This window comes from Balaenoptera borealis (assembly GCF_965194805.1).
Source record: "Balaenoptera borealis genome assembly, chromosome: 10".
Lineage (NCBI taxonomy): Eukaryota > Metazoa > Chordata > Mammalia > Artiodactyla > Balaenopteridae > Balaenoptera > Balaenoptera borealis.
The window spans coordinates 109757332-109775070 of NC_138874.1; the positions used below are offsets into that span (position 1 = coordinate 109757332).

General features: G+C 43.9%; 1 protein-coding gene across 2 annotated transcripts in view; it reads right to left on the reverse strand.

The window, feature by feature from the left end:
• CPXM2 (carboxypeptidase X, M14 family member 2) overlaps positions 1-17739 on the reverse strand; it is a 132504-nt gene that overhangs the window by 9313 nt on the left and 105452 nt on the right. For both annotated transcript variants that reach the window (XM_082406951.1, XM_082406952.1), the window contains exons 8-11: positions 13244-13367; positions 11812-12008; positions 10596-10775; positions 4088-4385 (exon numbers count right to left, since the gene is read on the reverse strand). In XM_082406951.1, the coding sequence (XP_082263077.1) occupies positions 4088-4385; positions 10596-10775; positions 11812-12008; positions 13244-13367 (799 nt within the window). The remainder of the gene's footprint in view (positions 1-4087; positions 4386-10595; positions 10776-11811; positions 12009-13243; positions 13368-17739) is intronic.

Consider the following 17739-nt stretch of genomic DNA (forward strand, 5'->3'; position numbering starts at 1 on the left):
AATCCAGCAGACAGATAGGTAGCATAGCCCAGTTTTACAAATAAGAGAATTGAGGCGGAGAATGGTTAAGGACTGCATTAAGGAATGTATCCAGAGTCGTGCATCTGGACAGTCAGGGTTTGAACCCAGGTGTGTGTAATGTCTGCCCAGCCCTTGCTTGTCACTGCTGGGGACTGAAGGGAAAATGTCCTCACCACCCAGCTGGAAAGCAGACAGTCTTGTGCGTCCTGACATGGCTACAACAGAACTTGGTCCCTGTATTAGTTTCTTAGGGCTGCTGTTACAAAGGACCACCAACTGGGTGGTCTAAAACAACAGAAAATTATCCTCTCATAGTTCTAGAGGCCAGGAGTCCACAATCAAGGTGTTGGCAAGGCCACACCCCCTCCAAAGGCTCTTCCTTGTTTCTTTCAGTTCCTGGTGGCCCCTGGCACTCCTTGGCTTGTGGCTGCATCACTCCCATCTCTGCCTCCGTCTTCACAGGGCCTTCTCCACAGTGTCTGTGTCTTCTCCTCTTCTGTCCCTTATAAGGACATTTGTCACTGATTTTAGGGCCCATCTGGGTAACTCAAGATGACCTCATCTTGAAACCCTTCTCTTAATGACACCTACAAAGACCCATTTTCCAAATAAGGTCACACTCACAGGTTCCAAAGATTAGGAAGTAGATGTATATTTTGGGGGTCCCATTCAACCCACGACAGTACCCAAAATGCATAAATGAATGTCAGATGGCATAAAGTCCAGTGGCTCTCTTCCCAACATTTTATTTTTGGAGACCATCTGAAATAGCAAGAACACAGCGCTGCTCTGTTATGTGTGAGGGCCAAGAGGACTCCCCCAGCAGAAGACGCCACCGACAAGCCCTCCCTGGCTTCTGAGAGTCAAGGCCACAGACAGAGGAAGATGGCTGCGCTGGTTCCTCTGTTGACTGGGGACAAAAAGCAGGTCCTCCTGCGCTTCAGCCAGCCTCGGCACTCACCCGTCCTTTCTTCCCTCCTTCCTCAGACCATTCAGTGATACATCCCTCAGTACAAATGTCTGTTTAAAAATCACAGCTTCAGGGCTTCCCTGCTGGCGCAGTGGTTGAGAATCTGCCTGCCAACGCAGGGGACACAGGTTCGAGCCCTGGTCTGAGAAGATCCCACATGCCGCGGAGCAACTAGGCCCGTGAGCCACAACTACTGAGCCTGCGCGTCTGGAGCCTGTGCTCCGCACCAAGAGAGGCCGCGATAGTGACAGGCCCGCGCACCGCGATGAAGAGTGGCCCCCGCTTGCCGCAACTAGAGAAAGCCCTCGCACAGAAACGAAGACCCAACACAGCCAAAAATAAATATAAAAATAAATTAAAAAAAGAAAAATCACAGCTTTGGGTGTCAAGAGCAATTCTGTATCGATCTGCTGCCTAATCGATAAAGTCACGACAAAACTGTACAAAATACACAGCCACTCTCTCTACCAGATTCCAGATTCGAACCATTCACAGGTCACCAGCCATAGGCCTTTGATCACATCTGTGATCAAATAAGGACAATGACGGCAGTGGGATAAAAGGAGTGGGACGGTGTCAAGTTAATGGAAAAATCCCTCACAGGGCCTTGTCTGGCTGAAGAAGGTTGGTCAAAAATACCAGGTCAGCTCATTCAGTGGAACCCGAGGCGTGGAACCTCAGGCAGTGCCCATCGATCAGCATGGACAGGCCCTCCTGGGAGGGCTGGACCCCTCCGCACACACACACAATTCTCATTATCCCAACCTTCAGGCCTTGTTAGTACTGAAATAAATAAATGTGATATTTAAAACTCTGGAGTGGGTCTGCCATTTTGCCATCAGTGCTAGAAGCGCTGGAAGAATTGGCAAAATAAGACACCAGGAGACCGGTGGAAAAGCTCGCGCCAGGCTATCGTTAACGCTGAATTCCAGCCCTTCAGCGAATGTCATGCAGCTGAGAATCCTCCGTAAGAAATGGCTTCAAAAGTGAAACGTGTGGGCAGGAGGTGTGGGGTGATCCAGATAGCTCTTCCCGGCTGAGGCTTCTTCCTCTGTGTTCTCTCCGGGCCTGGAATCCTGCTCTTGTCACGGCTTCAGTGTGGAACACGGGGCCACGCAACCCTTAAAGCTCTGTGGGCCCGATGCTGTCACAACATCTGCCTTCCTTGTGCGGGAGAGGATGCCAGACAGCAGCCGACACAAAGGTCTCACATCCCTTTGGAGTTGAAATGCACACACTGCAAACCATATGCCTCTTGAGCTAGACTGGGACCTGCTCCCAGCTACCCACTCCCCACTAACTAAGGCCTGTCGGTGCACCGCTAACGAGTGAGCAAGACCCAAACACAAAGAAGGAGTGGAGGGGGAGGAGGGGAGGAAATTAGAAATCCCATCTCATTAATCTACAAAGAAATGAATCTGCAGACTTCGTCACACCGCCTGCAGGAAGAATGATTAAAAAGGCTTAAGCCACCACATGGCTCTGCCACAAAAGTCCCCGAAATAATGGAAAATACAATTGATAGAAACAAATCAAATGCTGCTGATGTGATTAAGTGGCAGCCGATTTTTCAAAACGTTGCTATTGACCCACTGCTGACAAATCCCACAGTGTCTGAACCCAATCCAGTCACAGCAGCCATAAAACCTAAACAGATACTTCACATAAAGATTATTGTAGGTTTTTAGGACTAGAATTGAAAAAGCAAGCATGCTTTTGGCTATAGGAAATTTTCTTGATAGGGATTTGCATTTATTCTTTTTACTTTGAACGGAGCAAAACCCTGATGGAGAGAAATAAAACACTTCTGCTTGGTGTGTAACTAAGAAAGAAATGGCAAGCTTTCTGCATATGTTTAAAAATGGCCACGGGAACAAATTTGTCTACTCCTTTTTAATTTTTTTTCCCCAGAGTGTCACATACCTCTAAGGTATGTGAAGGCTGAATCTCTAGCAAAGGAAAATTATATTAAAGTTAATTAGTACAGTAAAATAGAAACTAAGGATATGCTCATAAAAGATGTTTCATGGTGAGCATGCTACTGGAAGAGGGGGGAGGGTAGGGGCTGGGAACTTATAACTGAGCGTTTCTGACAAGCAAGACACAGAACACACACATCCACCATCTACGTAATCCTCACAGCAGTCCTAGAGGGATCATTGTCGTCGTCATCATCATCATCATCATCATCACCATCCTCAAGCCCATTTTACAAGTGGAAAATATGGGGGTTCAGAGAGGTGAAGGAACTTGCCCAGAGTCACACAGCATTAAAGTGATGAACTAGAATTTGATCTCAGGTCTATTTGACATGGGATATTTTTCATATTCATCAGCGGTTTGACCAACCTTCACAAAGTCAAGAAAGTAAGCAATGAACGTTATGTTTGGGGCCTCACCATCCCAATGCAGAGGGACCTAAGGGAATGTGACATCCTCAACTATCCTCATTCTGGAGCCCTAGGCCAGGAGCAGCCCTGACACAGGAAACAAAGGGCTTATCCTGAAACTTGGACCATGGGGTCATCTAGCTGCTGCAAAGGAACTCCTAAAGTCTCTGCTGGAAGCCTCTGTGTCCTAAGCAGATTCTGGGAGCGGTACCTCGTATTCCCCGAATCACAACAATGAGACTTTGGCCAGATGCCCTGATGTGGCTGGAAGACCTCCAGGAAACAGGAGATTTGGAAAAAGTCTCGAGCGTGGGGTCAATGCCCCGCCTCCTCCAAGGGCTGACGGAACGTCTACCATCTCTGACCCTGTAACAGCCAACTAGCTCAGTGGCTATGAGCAGACCACGGAGTCAAACAGATCCCAGCTCTGCTCCTTGGGAGCTTGGACGGATCCCACCCTGTCTCCAAGCCCCAGTTATCTCACTTATAAAACAGGGAGTAAGCCACATCCCCTCAAAGACTATTGTGAGGATGAAAAGAGGAGGCTACAGAGAGTTCTGGCACCTTATAAATGGTTAACTACAGTAGCTATCGGGCTGGTAACAATGATAAAAGAAGGCTGGGCAGGAGATGGTCCTCCCTCCCGGTCCAGCAGTCAGTCCGTTGTCATCGGGCCGCGTGATGACAGCAGGACCATCACACTTACTTCCGGCCACAGTGTGCCAGGAAGCCCCATTGACGGTCCCATCCTCTTTCTGGAAGTCTTCCGTGTGGCACACCCTCCTCCTGGCATCGGTCATGAGGCGGTGAGTGGAGGCGTAGGCGTAGGCCAGCCAGCGGAACACATGGTCGTCGGGCGTGGGCGTGTGTTCCTGCGTCTTCCACGTGGACCTCACCATGTCGTAAGGGTAGGCCACCACCAGCTCTCCCCCCTGGAGGTTGCCGCCCAGCACGAAGGGGATCTTTTCCATCCAGGCTATGACTGCCCTGGTCTCCACTGCCACCTGGGAACGTTCCACATTTAAACACATGTGAGAAATAAAATACGAAGGAAAACTGCTGTCTCTCCCTAGCTTTCCAAACAGGGACATAGTTGAAAAAGCAATCATTTTATGGAATCACCTGAGCAAAATTTAGAGTTTCAGAATCTGTCCTGGGAAAACTGGCCATTGTGGAAATAATGGATAAAAAAAAAGAGAAACCCAGAGGAGTTTCGTTTCCTAGGAACGTTCCAGTTCATGCACAAAGAGGGAGTGACAGAATTAGAGTATCAACATTCTGCAACTCCACTGAATTAATGGCTCAGTCAATGAATTAATGCTCACCAATAGTTACAAAGAGAGAGAACCAAACGTAACGTGTCTCCCGATGAAAGAACACACACCTAAAAAAACCATCAACCCTGTATGTGACCAGGCCTCTAGTACAGGGGTCGGCAGACTTTTTCTATTAAGGGCCAGATAGGAAATATTTTAAGCTTTGAGGGCCATGCAGTCCCTGTGGCAACTACTCAACTCTGCCATTGTAGCAGGGCAGCACCACGGACAATATGCAGATGAATGAACGTGGCTGTGTTCCAGTAAAACACCATTTACAAAAACAGGCCTGAGTGGGACATGGCCCACGGGCTGTAGCTTACCAACCCCTTCCTGTTCTACCTAGCCTAGTAGTCTGAATCTCACTGCCGATTTACAAGAAACAGAGAGGAATATGTCACATGACATCACAAGAATACAGTCAGTAGCACATAGACAGTGGGAAATGTTAGAAGACAACCTAGTTGTTTATAACCCAGTTGTTACAAGATAAACAACAATAAAATTGCAAGAAAAAATGGAGAAAGTGATACAGGAGAAACGTACAGTGTAAAGGAGACTTGAAAGGCTTATAAACCAATCAAAACGAATGGGCTCTAGTTGGATCCCAATTAAAACAAACAGAGAGAGAGATGAAGAATGATTATAGGAGAAATGTGAACACTGATTGGATATTTTATAATATTATGAAATGATCTATTTTGATATGATAATGGTAATAATTTATGGCTTTAAAAGAGAGTCTGATCTTTTAAAGATACTTCCTGAAATATTTACAAATGAAATGACAGCATACCTAGGATTTGCTTCAATAATCTTGGGGAGGAGGAGGAGTGGCTGAAGATGTAGACGAAACATGAATTGATGTACTGAAGCTAAGATGGGTACATGGGGCAGGGGGTCCTTTACAGCTTCCTCTCTAATTTTGTATGCTTAACTTTTTTATGATAAAAAGTTAAGAGAAAAAAAGAAAGGAAGGAAGGAAGAAAGAAAAGGAACTGACAGTGTTAGAAGCTAAAATTGGGAAGCTTGATATGGTCAAATACTGATCGGTAATCAAATATTTATCATGTTACTGATCCCTCTGAAGATAATTCCAGTGGGAAAAAATGATAATGGAAAAGAAATAAGCACTGGAAATGGTTTAACTATGCTGTATGGAAAACTGATTAAGGAATGAAAATGACTTGAAGGATTCATTAAGCTTTGTTTTTGTTTTTGTTCCTAAACACATCAGGGGCCCTGGATTGGATGAATCATAGAATTTAGCTCATGATACAGTATCATTATTGACCCACACTTGGTCATCTTCTCTTATATTTTGATATAATAAACACCGGTGAACCCAAGAATCAGCTTTTATTGACAATTTCTGCATACACATGTGATTTCCTCTGTCCCATCCTCCTGCTTCTCACTAGGAGGTAACCACTATACCCTAAACGATATGATTCTGATTCTCTTTTGTTTAACTCCACATGTGTATGCCTAAAAATATATTACTTGGTTTTACCTTCTTTTGATACGAAAAAAGGCAGAGTAACCATACTGATTACTGTCTTTGGTAATTTTTTCATCTTAGTTTATGTTTCTAAGACTAATCTGTGTTGCATAAAGCTATATAGTTCACTTCAATATGAAGATCTCATCATTCAATTTATCTGTTCTCATGATGATGGGCATACAGGAAATTTTCCATTTTTTGCTATAATGAATACAGTTGCTTTTAACTTGTGCTGTCTTCTGGTATACCTGTGCTGAAATTTATCTTGCATAAATCACTAGAAGTGTAGCTGCAGTCATAGGTATATACATATTCCACTCTACAAGATAATCAAATTATTTTCTGATGTCACTGTGCTAATTTACACTCTCACCCACGATGAATAAGAGACCCACTGTCCCACCTCCTCTCCAGAGCTCGGCTACTGTTGATTTTGCCAAATCAACGGGTGTAAAATGTTCTCTTATCTGCATTTCCTTAGTACTAGTAATGCTGAACATCTTTTCTTGTTTATTACCCATATGTTCCCTCATCCATGAATTGCCTCTTTGTATCTTTACCCATTTTTCTACTGAGTTGTTTCTATTTTTTTCATTTGTTATTATCTTTGTAAAAATTCTAATTCTTTTCCAATTATATAATTTTCAAATAACACCTCTCAGTTTTTAACCTTCTCTCATTATAGTTTTTAAAATCTTTTGACGAAGAACAGGCTTTTTAATTTTGATGTAGCTAATTTATTAATCTTTTATTATGCTTTGTCCCAGGTGACAGTAAGTAACTAGACCCCCAGGCATGAAATGCAGCCTTAGGAGGAATGTGTCCCACACATAAAATGACTGGAAAGAAGAAAGTAGCAGTAGAAATAAATACCATCTCAACTTTCCTGAGTGTGAGGCCTCGTCCGTTGCTATGATCAGTGTCCTCTTGCAGTTTGCCTTGCTCCTGCAGTTTTGAGGATTGAGAAATAATACCCTTTTGCTCCTGATATTCGACACAGAACCCTAATATTGATGGTACTGCCATGAAGATTGGTAGCCAAGGTGCACATTCCTTCTCACTTAGATGGATGATGGTGAGGGTTGTACAACAGTGTGAATATACTTAGTGCCACTGAACTGTACAGTTAAATATGGTTAAAATAGGATGTTTTATATTATGTGACTTTTACCACAATAAAAAAAATTTTTTTTAATAATAATGATAGATGGATAGATAGACAGACACATACACATGCACAAATATCAAAGGGATATGTGTAAGGGAAAAAATATTTGTCAACTCACTCATCAAATATTTACTCTGTTTTTTAGCATTGGGATATATATTGCTTGTGATTAATCTCCTCAGTTAGTATGCAGTCTATCTAGTACCTGATGGAACTCAGGTGAACTAAAGACATTCTTCCAAATATGTATCTTACTTTGATTGTTACAAAGATATTGAGTTCATTTTTCTTAATGCTACAAGAATTTTTTAAAAACTAGTTATCTACTGAATTCCATGGTAAGTACATTAGATGCAGTTAGGGATAGAAAAAATGTTTCAAAAATATATAATGTGCCCTCAAGCAGCCTATCATTTAGCAAGGGAGATAAAACTAATCATAAATATCTCTTTTACAAGTTTAAAAGTGCCAAAAACTCATAAAAAAGATATGGCTAAAATGGCATGGTGGTTCAGGAAAGGGAATAATCACTTCCATAAGAATCTTTATGTAGTCACATCCACTATGTTTCCATAAATTAGTGAGGCATTATAGCATAGTTATAAGAACTGGAGGGGGGGTGGGATGAATTGGGAGATTGGGATTGACATATATACACTACTGATACTATGTATAAAATAGATGACTAATGAGAACATACTGTATAGCACAGGGAACGCTTTCAATGCTCTGTGGTGACGTAAATGGGAAGGAAATCCAAAAAAGAGGGGATGTATGTATATGTATAGCTGATTCACTTTGCTGTACAGCAGAAACTAACACAACACTGTAAAGCAACTATACTCCAATAAAAATTAATTTTAAAATCTTTTATTTTATAATTAATACCATTTAAAATCATTTTCCTCACCCTGAAAAATCATTGTAAATGACTGTTAAATTTTACCAGATATTTCTTTCTGCAGACAAATTATTTCTTTTTTGTTTTTTTCTATCATTTCATTGATTTTTGCTCTTTTTAATCACAGTCTTTCTACATTTTGGGGGGTTTCTTCTGTTATTCTTTTGCTAGCTTCTTAAGTTAGTTGATGTTCAGCTTTTCTTATTTTGGAATGTAATCATTCAAAGGTATAAATTCCTGAAAGCACTATTTTTTTGCTATACTCCACAAATTTTGACATTTAGTGTTCTCATTATCTTTGATTTATTTTTTAGTTGCCAGTATGAACTTTTTCTTTGACTCATTACTTAATTTTTTTTTGAAATTTTCTAAATACAGGGTGATGTTTTCATTAATCTTATTACTGTCTGCTAGTTTAATTGTATGGTGGTGAGAGACTCATGGTCTGCCTGACTCCTATTTTCTGAAATCTGTTGAGATTTCCTTTACAGACAAGAACACCATCAATTTTTGAAAATTCTCCAGGGATTACTCAGAAGAATATGTATTCTCTACTTGTTGGTTGTAGAATTCTTATATATCCCTATGTCAAGACTGTTAACTGTTATTCAAATCTCTGTCTTTGCTGATTTCTTATCTATCTAACCTGTCCATAACTGAGAAAGGTATTGGTGATGGCAGGTTTGTGTAATTCTCCCTGTGTTTTTAAAGAACAAGCTCAAAAAACTAAATTCTGGACTTAAAGCAAAGACTGAAATCCAAGGACTTTCTATAATTGTGCTAAAATAATTACTTATCTCTCAGAGACTCAAGGCTAAGAAAGCAGGCAACCATATTCCAATTTTGGTCCAAGGGTTCCCAAATTATAACATCACTTGAATCCTCAGCTTTGCCAGATGTCACTAGTATGTTAGCTTGGAAAAAAAGAGGGATTATGTAGGGTGGAATTAGGAAATGTGAGAAAGGATTCAGAAGACCCAGAGGGCCTGAATTCTTTACTTCTCCACCCCCCATAAGGCGCCCTTGGGCATCCTAACTAAACCACATGGTATTGCCACTGTCTGTCTCCATCATTTGACTGGTTGCTTCTTGAGGTCCTGGAGAACACGATCCTGTGCATCAATAAATGAGGCAACCACGCTGGCCTTCCTTCAGTAAGTGGTACCCACATGTGCTGTGAGCTGGAGCTCTGGAGAGCTGCCCTCTACCCATTCATCTTTTTCCCCTTGATTCCTCAAGAAGAGAAGCCAATGATTATTATTAATTTTTTTTTTTTGATCTTGCAATGTGCTTGCCTAAAATATAGCATTTCCCAGCCTTCCCTTTGGGGGTTGATACCAAGTTTTGACTAAATTCTGGCAAGATTTAAACAAAAGTATTATGCAGGAATTCTAGGAATGCCTAGAAAGTTAATTGACTTATCTGAGACGAAGACTTTTTTTTAACCTTTTCTCTCCTTTTCCTTCAAAGACATGATAGCTGGAGCACCAAGATGGAACTGCCATCTTGAATTATGACCTTGAAAATCAAAGTCCACATGCTAACATATGGAGGCAGAAACATGACTTTTGGGTTCCTGATGATCATGGGCTTCTATCTGGCTGGCCCTGAACCATCTGCCACCAGGGTTCTCTTATGTGAAAAAAGAAAAAAAAAACTTTTACCTCATTAAGCCGCTGTTATTTTGTTTTTTTTCTGTTGGTGTACCCAAACCTAACACTCATATAGCAATCAAGGCAGACTTTTGAAGGACATATAGGACAAAAGACTAAGGGTAAAGAGCATTTACAGTGGGCAGAGGAGGCAATAAAAGGCATGGGAAATTCTGCGAAAATTATCTCTTCCACGAGATACTTTCTGCGAAACTAGACCTAAGAAATTTGGGGGAGACATTTCTCATCCAATTGCATTTTTCTTTCCGAAGAAGCACCACATGTAATAAATCCATGGGGACTTGTGAAAATAAAAATAAGATAACTCAAGTAATCAGTGAGGTCTAAGAACAAATTTCACTGCAATTTCATTGCACTGCCAAAGATGAAGTTTATAATGACCAATGACCGTAACAAACACGCACAATTCAGGCAAAGTCTTTTCAGGAAGCACTGCAAAGAAATCTAATTAAATGATTTCTCTTCTAGGAAGAATCTCCTCAAATTTCAATTTAAAAGGTAGTTATTATCTAGCACACTTCCCTACTTTTGGAGAAAACATGAAAGGAAAAAATGATTTTGTCTTGTTCTTAAATGTTATATCCTCTGCAAATACCGGTGGGTTTAACTTTGGCTTCTGCCGCTCTAGAGATTATGGAGTCTTTTTACTCACCGTGGCATTTTCAGACAGAAACCACTCAGGGATTGCAACATAGTGATTGGGAACTTTCCGTGGGATGTTCTGTCGGTCCTCTGCCCCCCAGAGCAGTGTGTTTAAGTCAGGAAAGTTGTTGTTGATGTCAATTCCGTCATGGGTCCAGCGTCCCAGGGACCAGCCTCCCAGCTCTGAGCCCTGGGAGAAAATTCAGAATATGAGGAACCCACAGACTTCTGGACCATTCTGTCTCTCACATACATGAGGCACCTCCATCTCCATCTCCATCTCCATTTGGGGTGTGTCTCTAAGCCTCTACGCACCCTCTGACCCAAAGATGACATCCAAAGGAGAATATTTGGTTAATAATCTGTTAATATTTGGTGGGTGATGGATAATATAGCCAAGCAACTCCAAAGAGGGAATGCACAGAATCATTCCTGCCATATGGCAGTACTCAGAAAAGTATTAGGTCTCCCCTTCCTCCTCTTCCTTCACCTCTTCTACACAGGTTGAATGAAACTCCAAGTAGTAATGAGTCTAAGACTCTGTCAGTGCAAAAATCAAACGCCACCATATTAATGCTTTCTCCCTGCAATTCTGGCTCACTATTTCGCACTACAAATCCCTAACCAACCATTTGCACCAATAAATACAACCAAAACTCTGCACTGTAAAACTTGCATTTGATAGGTACCATTGTGTTAAGTATAGTTTTCCATTTTATTCCCAGATACTGTGATATATAATTATGAATACACAATACAACATTAATACTAACTGTAATCTATACATAACTCTCTATATAACTATAACCTATATAAATTCTATATCATAATTAGAACATGACATATAAACAATATATCAGAATCATAAAAATAACTGTCCTCAGAGAACTGATGAGAGGATTGTAGGTAATAATCAAGGTTAGAACGTGCCTTAAGTGCTCAATCAATGCTAGGTGTTATTATTATTCTATCCTATTGTTCCCATTGTATATATAGCAATATTATTATTCATGTTCATTTTCTTCAGTCTGTTAGTGTCTCCCCATAATTCTCAATTACTGCTGTGCATCTTTCATAAGCCTTGCGGGTTCCCTTGTCTCAGCAGAAAGACACTTAAGAAGAAAGCTGGTAATGTGGAATTCAGATCAACTCATGGCTCAGCGCATTGTGCGGCGGGGAGAGGGGGTGGCTAGCTGCTGCGCTGGGCGAGAGGAACGGTCCATTACCCCCTCGTAGGCCTTCTCATAGCCGTCCGGGTTGAGGGAGGGGATGATGTGGATCCGGGTCTCCTCCACCAGGTGGACGATGCGTGAGTTCCGGGCCAAGTACTCCTGGCACAGAAACTGCATCAGCAGAAGCATCAGCTCCCGGCCCAGCACCTCGTTGCCATGGGCCCCCGCGATGTAGTGGAACTCGGGCTCACCTTTACTCAAAGATGGGAAAAAATAGAGGATCATATCAGAGGCTTCCAGCAAAACAGTCCTCATCACATTGTATTAGGAAAGAAATCTCTGAATAATAGAAACTTACAATTTTAGCCCTCTCTGTCCTTTCAAATCAACCACAATTATACCAGTACAATTTTTATTAATTCCCAGATAGTCAGATATATAAGAAAATGAGTAGAAAAATCTCAAATGATACCAGCCACGGGGTAGGAATGTTTAGCCTTATTTGGCAAAAACAAATACAATAACACAGTGTTTAGAGTTTAAAAGTTACACATTAAACACAAGCCAGAGCAATTATTTTTCTCTTCGGGGGAGGCAATTATTTTTCTTAAAAGAACTTTGTATTCAATTTTATAAAGATACAGAGATGAATAAATGCAAGCAGAAAATAGTGTCAGGGCAAGTCAGCAGTGACACCGTTTTGTAAAGGGGGCCTGTCTGAGCTTGTTCTCTTCAAAGCTCAGCTTTTTCAACGTCGGATTTGTCAGTGCGGGCATGAGCTGACAGCACTTCTGCCTCTTTTGTTGGCCAAGCTACTGCTTTTGCGGAAATGTGATTTCACCCACAGATAAAGCCCTTACCCTTTGAAAGACACTCCTGAGAGAAACTCCTGGAATACCGATGAACATTTAAGTCGAGAGAATCAGACAAATCTTTGCATTTAACTTGCAGTGGATTTCTAAAGGGCTCACAATTTTACCAAAAAGAAAAATCGCTGACCCCACTCCCGCTCCCCCAACCCACTGACTTGTAGGAGAACACAGTTTTGGGAGTGATTGAATGAAAAATGGCTGAAAACAGGAAATGCTTGAAAATAGGATGGAAATTTAAAAGAAAATTAAGGGAACCACCTCTAACTAGAGCCCTTAATGACCAGGGAGTCCAGAATCTTCTCTGGGAAAAAAACTCTGTCCTAACCATCTCCAGTCATTTTCCTCTTTGGTTAGCATGACCGGTCTCAGAGATGGGGAACAGAATTAAATACGGTCCCTTTGGAGACAAGGAGGGTATTTCTTAAGTAATTTGACAGCCCACATCATACAATGAGGGGTTCGCAGAACCAAGATCTGCAGAATCTACGTGAGAGCGAGTGCATGGACGGCTCCCGGCCTGGTTCGTGAATGTTCTCACAGGGTGACCATCGCCTCGCTCTTTAAGAAAGCCCCAGACTCGAAGGGCCAGGTGCACTACAGAGGGGCAGCCTCACCGACTTCGTGCTCCCCAGGGTGGTCGGAGATCTCCACAGCGTACAGCTTCAGGCCCTGGTGGCTCTTGCCAATGTTGTAAATCCTGGTGATGTTGGGGCACATTTCATTCACGACCTTCATCAACTGAGAAACAAGATGGGTTTACGGCCCTACACAAGGATGGCCACGCTGCACGGAGGGCAGACCTCTCAAGAAGACAGCCCTCTCCCACGGCCCCCTGCACACGCCCACCCTCCTGCACACCAGTGCTATCCCCCGGCCTGGAATGTCCTCCTCGTGGCCCCTCTGCCCTGTCTTCCAGCACCTCGTGCTTGTGTTTATCGCCTCCCTGGGCTGTAGTATCACCTCCCTGGGCTGTAGTGTCACCTCCCTGGGTGACGAGGTATTACCTTTTCACTTTGGTTTCCTGTTTTCTTATTGTGCCCTCATTAGACAGACTGGGCCTTTTCTCTCTATACCCTTGCCTAAATAAATATTTATTACTGAATATCATTTTTTTCTTACACTGTAATGAGCAATCTATGACGTCAGGCTGAAGAAACACACACGGCTTCGCCCTCCTGGAACTCAAAGCGAGGTAACAGATGGAGTGGTACCATCGCCACTTCACTGGTGCCAAGTAAGGGGTGCGTGGAGGCCAGGGTGATGGGAGCCATGCAGTGAAAGGGTGAGGGACACAGGCTTCCACAAGAAAGTGAAATATATATGGGTTGTTTCCTGAATTTTGCTTGGACAGTCGAGCTTGTCAGACAAGCTGCCAAAGGAAGGGAAGAGGGTCTGTTCATCACAGGAGCCCTGGGGCAAAGGACAGAGACATCCCCGCCAGCGGCTGCTGTGCCTCCCATCTCTGAACGGGTACCTGTGAGTGAGCTGGGTAAGTGGCCTTGACTTTCTGGGGGAAACTGTTTAGCCATCCCCAAGTGAAAGAAGTTCTGATTCAAAGGATGTCTCTGCCAGGAACCAGACTAGCCACACTTCCCCATGGTAGAGTCAGGTGCGTTCATGAGATAACTTCTGACAGGGTGTTACAGACCAGGAGGGAAGCCTGGGTGCTGTGGAAGCAGCGAGGGAGGACATCCCAGCCTGGGCGGTGGGCGCCCACCAGGGAGGGCTTCATCCTTTTACAAGATGAGCAGGAGCTGGGCTGGTGGTGATGGAGGAAGGGGTGGCATGGGCCTGGGCGTGCTCTAAGCGTCTTTCAAAACATTCCTCATCAACCAAATGATCCATAAAATGTCCCTGTAAACTGTAAATAAACAACTCTGTCTCTAACGTTGTGGTAGGTTAAAATCTATGGAACTGGTAAATCGGTATCGTAGAATTTCTGATGGAGTGGAGTGACATGGCACTTGGTTTGCCTTTCGTAACAGAGCATTCTGTACTGCTGGGTGGAGGGGCCTCTGTGCGCATCTCTAAAGGAATGGAGCTTTTGCTGCTGGTGCTTTGCTTTTACGACACACCTACGAGGTGTTACAGCCGCAGCCCTGGTCAGGCATTCAGGGTCTATTCTCTCACCACTCCTGGGAGGGGGGGAACATGCTTTGCTTTATGATAACTCACTCTGTGTTATAATATCTAGGTGAGAGAAAGAGAAAGCTGACTATAAAGGACTCTTGTTCAAAGAGGGAAGAGGCAGAAACCCACCATCACTGGAGAAACCACATGCCAGCAAGGTTAATGTAGCTTCACACCTCTCACCATGCGGGATACATACCGAGAGACTGAAGTGGAGCCACATAGGAGTAGGCCAAGTTTTAACAAGGGACATGGTGATAATGTCACTAGCAACATTCACCATCGCGTTCATAGTAAGTTCTATTTCTCTACTGAATCTCATCGTGACGACCACCAGTGAAGTAGATAAGCAAGGAGGCCTGTCCCCATTCTACAGATGTGGAGACTGAGGCTCAGAAAGACATTGAGGGATTTGCCCAGGGTCACCCAGCTGGTACTAGGTGGAGTCAGGGCTTTGGACTCTTGAGTTCTTATCTGTCCATGAAGGTGCAGCAGAGCAATCGAAACAAGCAATGCCGCCTCTTTTGTCTGTTGTACACGGGATTGTTCCAGTAGACGGCCACAGCACAAGCACCATCTGATTTGGGCCTCTCATACCAGTCCCTGCTGACCACACACGCTCCACTACCAGCGTGGACCTCAGCAAGTCCTGATCAGCAGGTGACCCACTGTCCTGCGTTCAGATCAAGGACCAGTTCTGCAGACACAGAGCCACTCGGCTCATCCTGAACTAGGTGGTCAACACAAGCATTCAGTACAGAGTCTGGCTGTCATTTAATGCCTACCCTCCTTCCCCTTTTGATGAGCTGCCAGAGGAATGTGCCCCCTGTGCTGGAGATCATGACCTTGACATTGGAAAAAGACAAACAGCATCTTCCCTTGGATGCACACTTAGCCGGGGATACAGCCTCTCAGGATGGGGTGATTCTTAGCCATAACTCATCGGAGTCACCTCTTTACCCTCTACCCACCATGGCAGTATTTTTATACCAGTCACATTTTCCTTCTTGGTGTTGTGGTATCACAAGTATCTTTTCCAGGCACAGGAACGAGAACACGGGCATTTGAAGACTCCCTTTAGGAAGGTTCTTGACAATTCCCTCCACACCGTGGCCCTCTGAAATGCTGGGAAGGATCTCTCCAGGGGCCATGGGCACCCTCACAAACCTGGCTGCTGAGCTACCTTGCTTATTCCCAAAAAGAGTCAAAGAGGATTTTTTGGAGTTTGAGTCTTAATGGTAAATGTTTGAGTCTTGATGTCTAAAGTAAGAGAGAGGGACAGAATTTTCTTCACTGCCTTGTTGAGGAAGCACTCATCCTCGACAAGGATGACATCACCCAAAGGAGGTGAAAATTGGTCTTCCAGGGGCTAAAAATCTTAAATTTTACATGCTTTGTGGCCCTCCAAAGTGCAACCCTACCCAACAAAACTTTATTCCTTCGTTTTTAATGTAATGGGTAATTAAGAAAAGTGTCTAGAAAGGGCCAGTAAGGAAACATGGTTGAGAAACACTGCCCTCGAGAGTAGTGGGTTTTGTAAGATGTTCAGCATCCTCAAGACTCTGTCTCCTCATCTCTGAGGAGGGAATAAATCACATCCTGGGATCTACTGAATTCCCGGCTCTGTTGCTTCCCCCCTCTCCTGAAGGAGACAGAAGAAAGAGCCCCCTTTCCTAGTAATTCAGTTTCGAGCAATACATCAGAGGATCAGAGCGATACATCAGAGGTAAATTACGTGCACGATGACACTTGCTGGAGCAGGTTTCATCCTCTCACACAAGTCACTGCAAGTGGGGAGCTATCCAAAGGCTCCAGGGCAGAAAGGTAGCTGAGAAAACTGATGCATCCACTCACTGGAACATTCCGCAGCATCCAACGACAATTATGAAGACAGCAATGAGACATGGCTAATGATCCAATGTTAAGTGAGAAAATCTGGGCAAAGTTGTAACCATCCTCTGATCAAAATCGTATGAATTCTGTGAACAAAGAAATGCAAACCCTGGATAGAAATGGGGGAAAATGAAAACCACTGATTCTTTAGGGTATTGGGTTCACGGAGGAGTAACCTTGAGACTTTTAGTTTGCATTTGATATGGTTACAATATTGTTTATCCAATGAATTAAAATGTTAAAAAAAAAAAAAGAGAGAGAAGGGAGAGAAGAAAAAGTCCTCTTCCATCATCTCTACTCATTTGTCTGAGAAACAGACACTGCATCTGATCAAGTGAAAAGGAATTCCAGAGGGAGGGGGAAGGAAGAGAGCCAGGGTCGGAGGTGTCCCGTGGCGGCGTGCGGAGCTGCGCTTGTCTGAATCCGCAAGCCTGCTGTCCTGCCCGGGCTTCCTGCCACCATCGTCCACCCCCAGGGTCAGGAGCTCAGCGACCCCACCGCCTGCTGCCCACGACCATCCTCAGCTGCCCGGGAAATCAAAACCACTAGCCGGCTGCCTTCCAACCCACGTCTCTCCTGGACTCCTTTCTACTGCCTCATGCCACACGCTTCTTTATCAGCCAACCAGACAGAATTTCCTGAGCATCTGGCACCTGACAACAGCAGGTCCCCAACCAAAGTCCAATCTTTTTAACCTCTCTCCAAAACCACTTCTTTTTCTCCCGTTGTGGACGGTATCCCAGCCCCTGGGAAGCACACCAGAAGCCTATCTCTCTCCAACTTATTGGGGAATCCTAGGACTGGTCAGTCCCCCTCAGAAACCCCTCCCCCCATCCTTCTTCAGACCCGGCAGGTCCCTCTCCCGGGACAGGGACAGAGCTCACCAGTCTACTGTCCATACAACTGCCAGAAGGATCTCCCCAAACACAGCTCTGCGCCTGGAAAAGACCTCCCGATTCTCAGACTCAAGACTAAAGCCTCTCCTGGCACTGACAACTGTCCCAGAAACAGGCCGCCCCGTCCTGCCTCCACAGTCCTGTTCCCGTTGTCCTCGCTGCTCGGACCACCCTTCCTTCCGTCTCTTCCT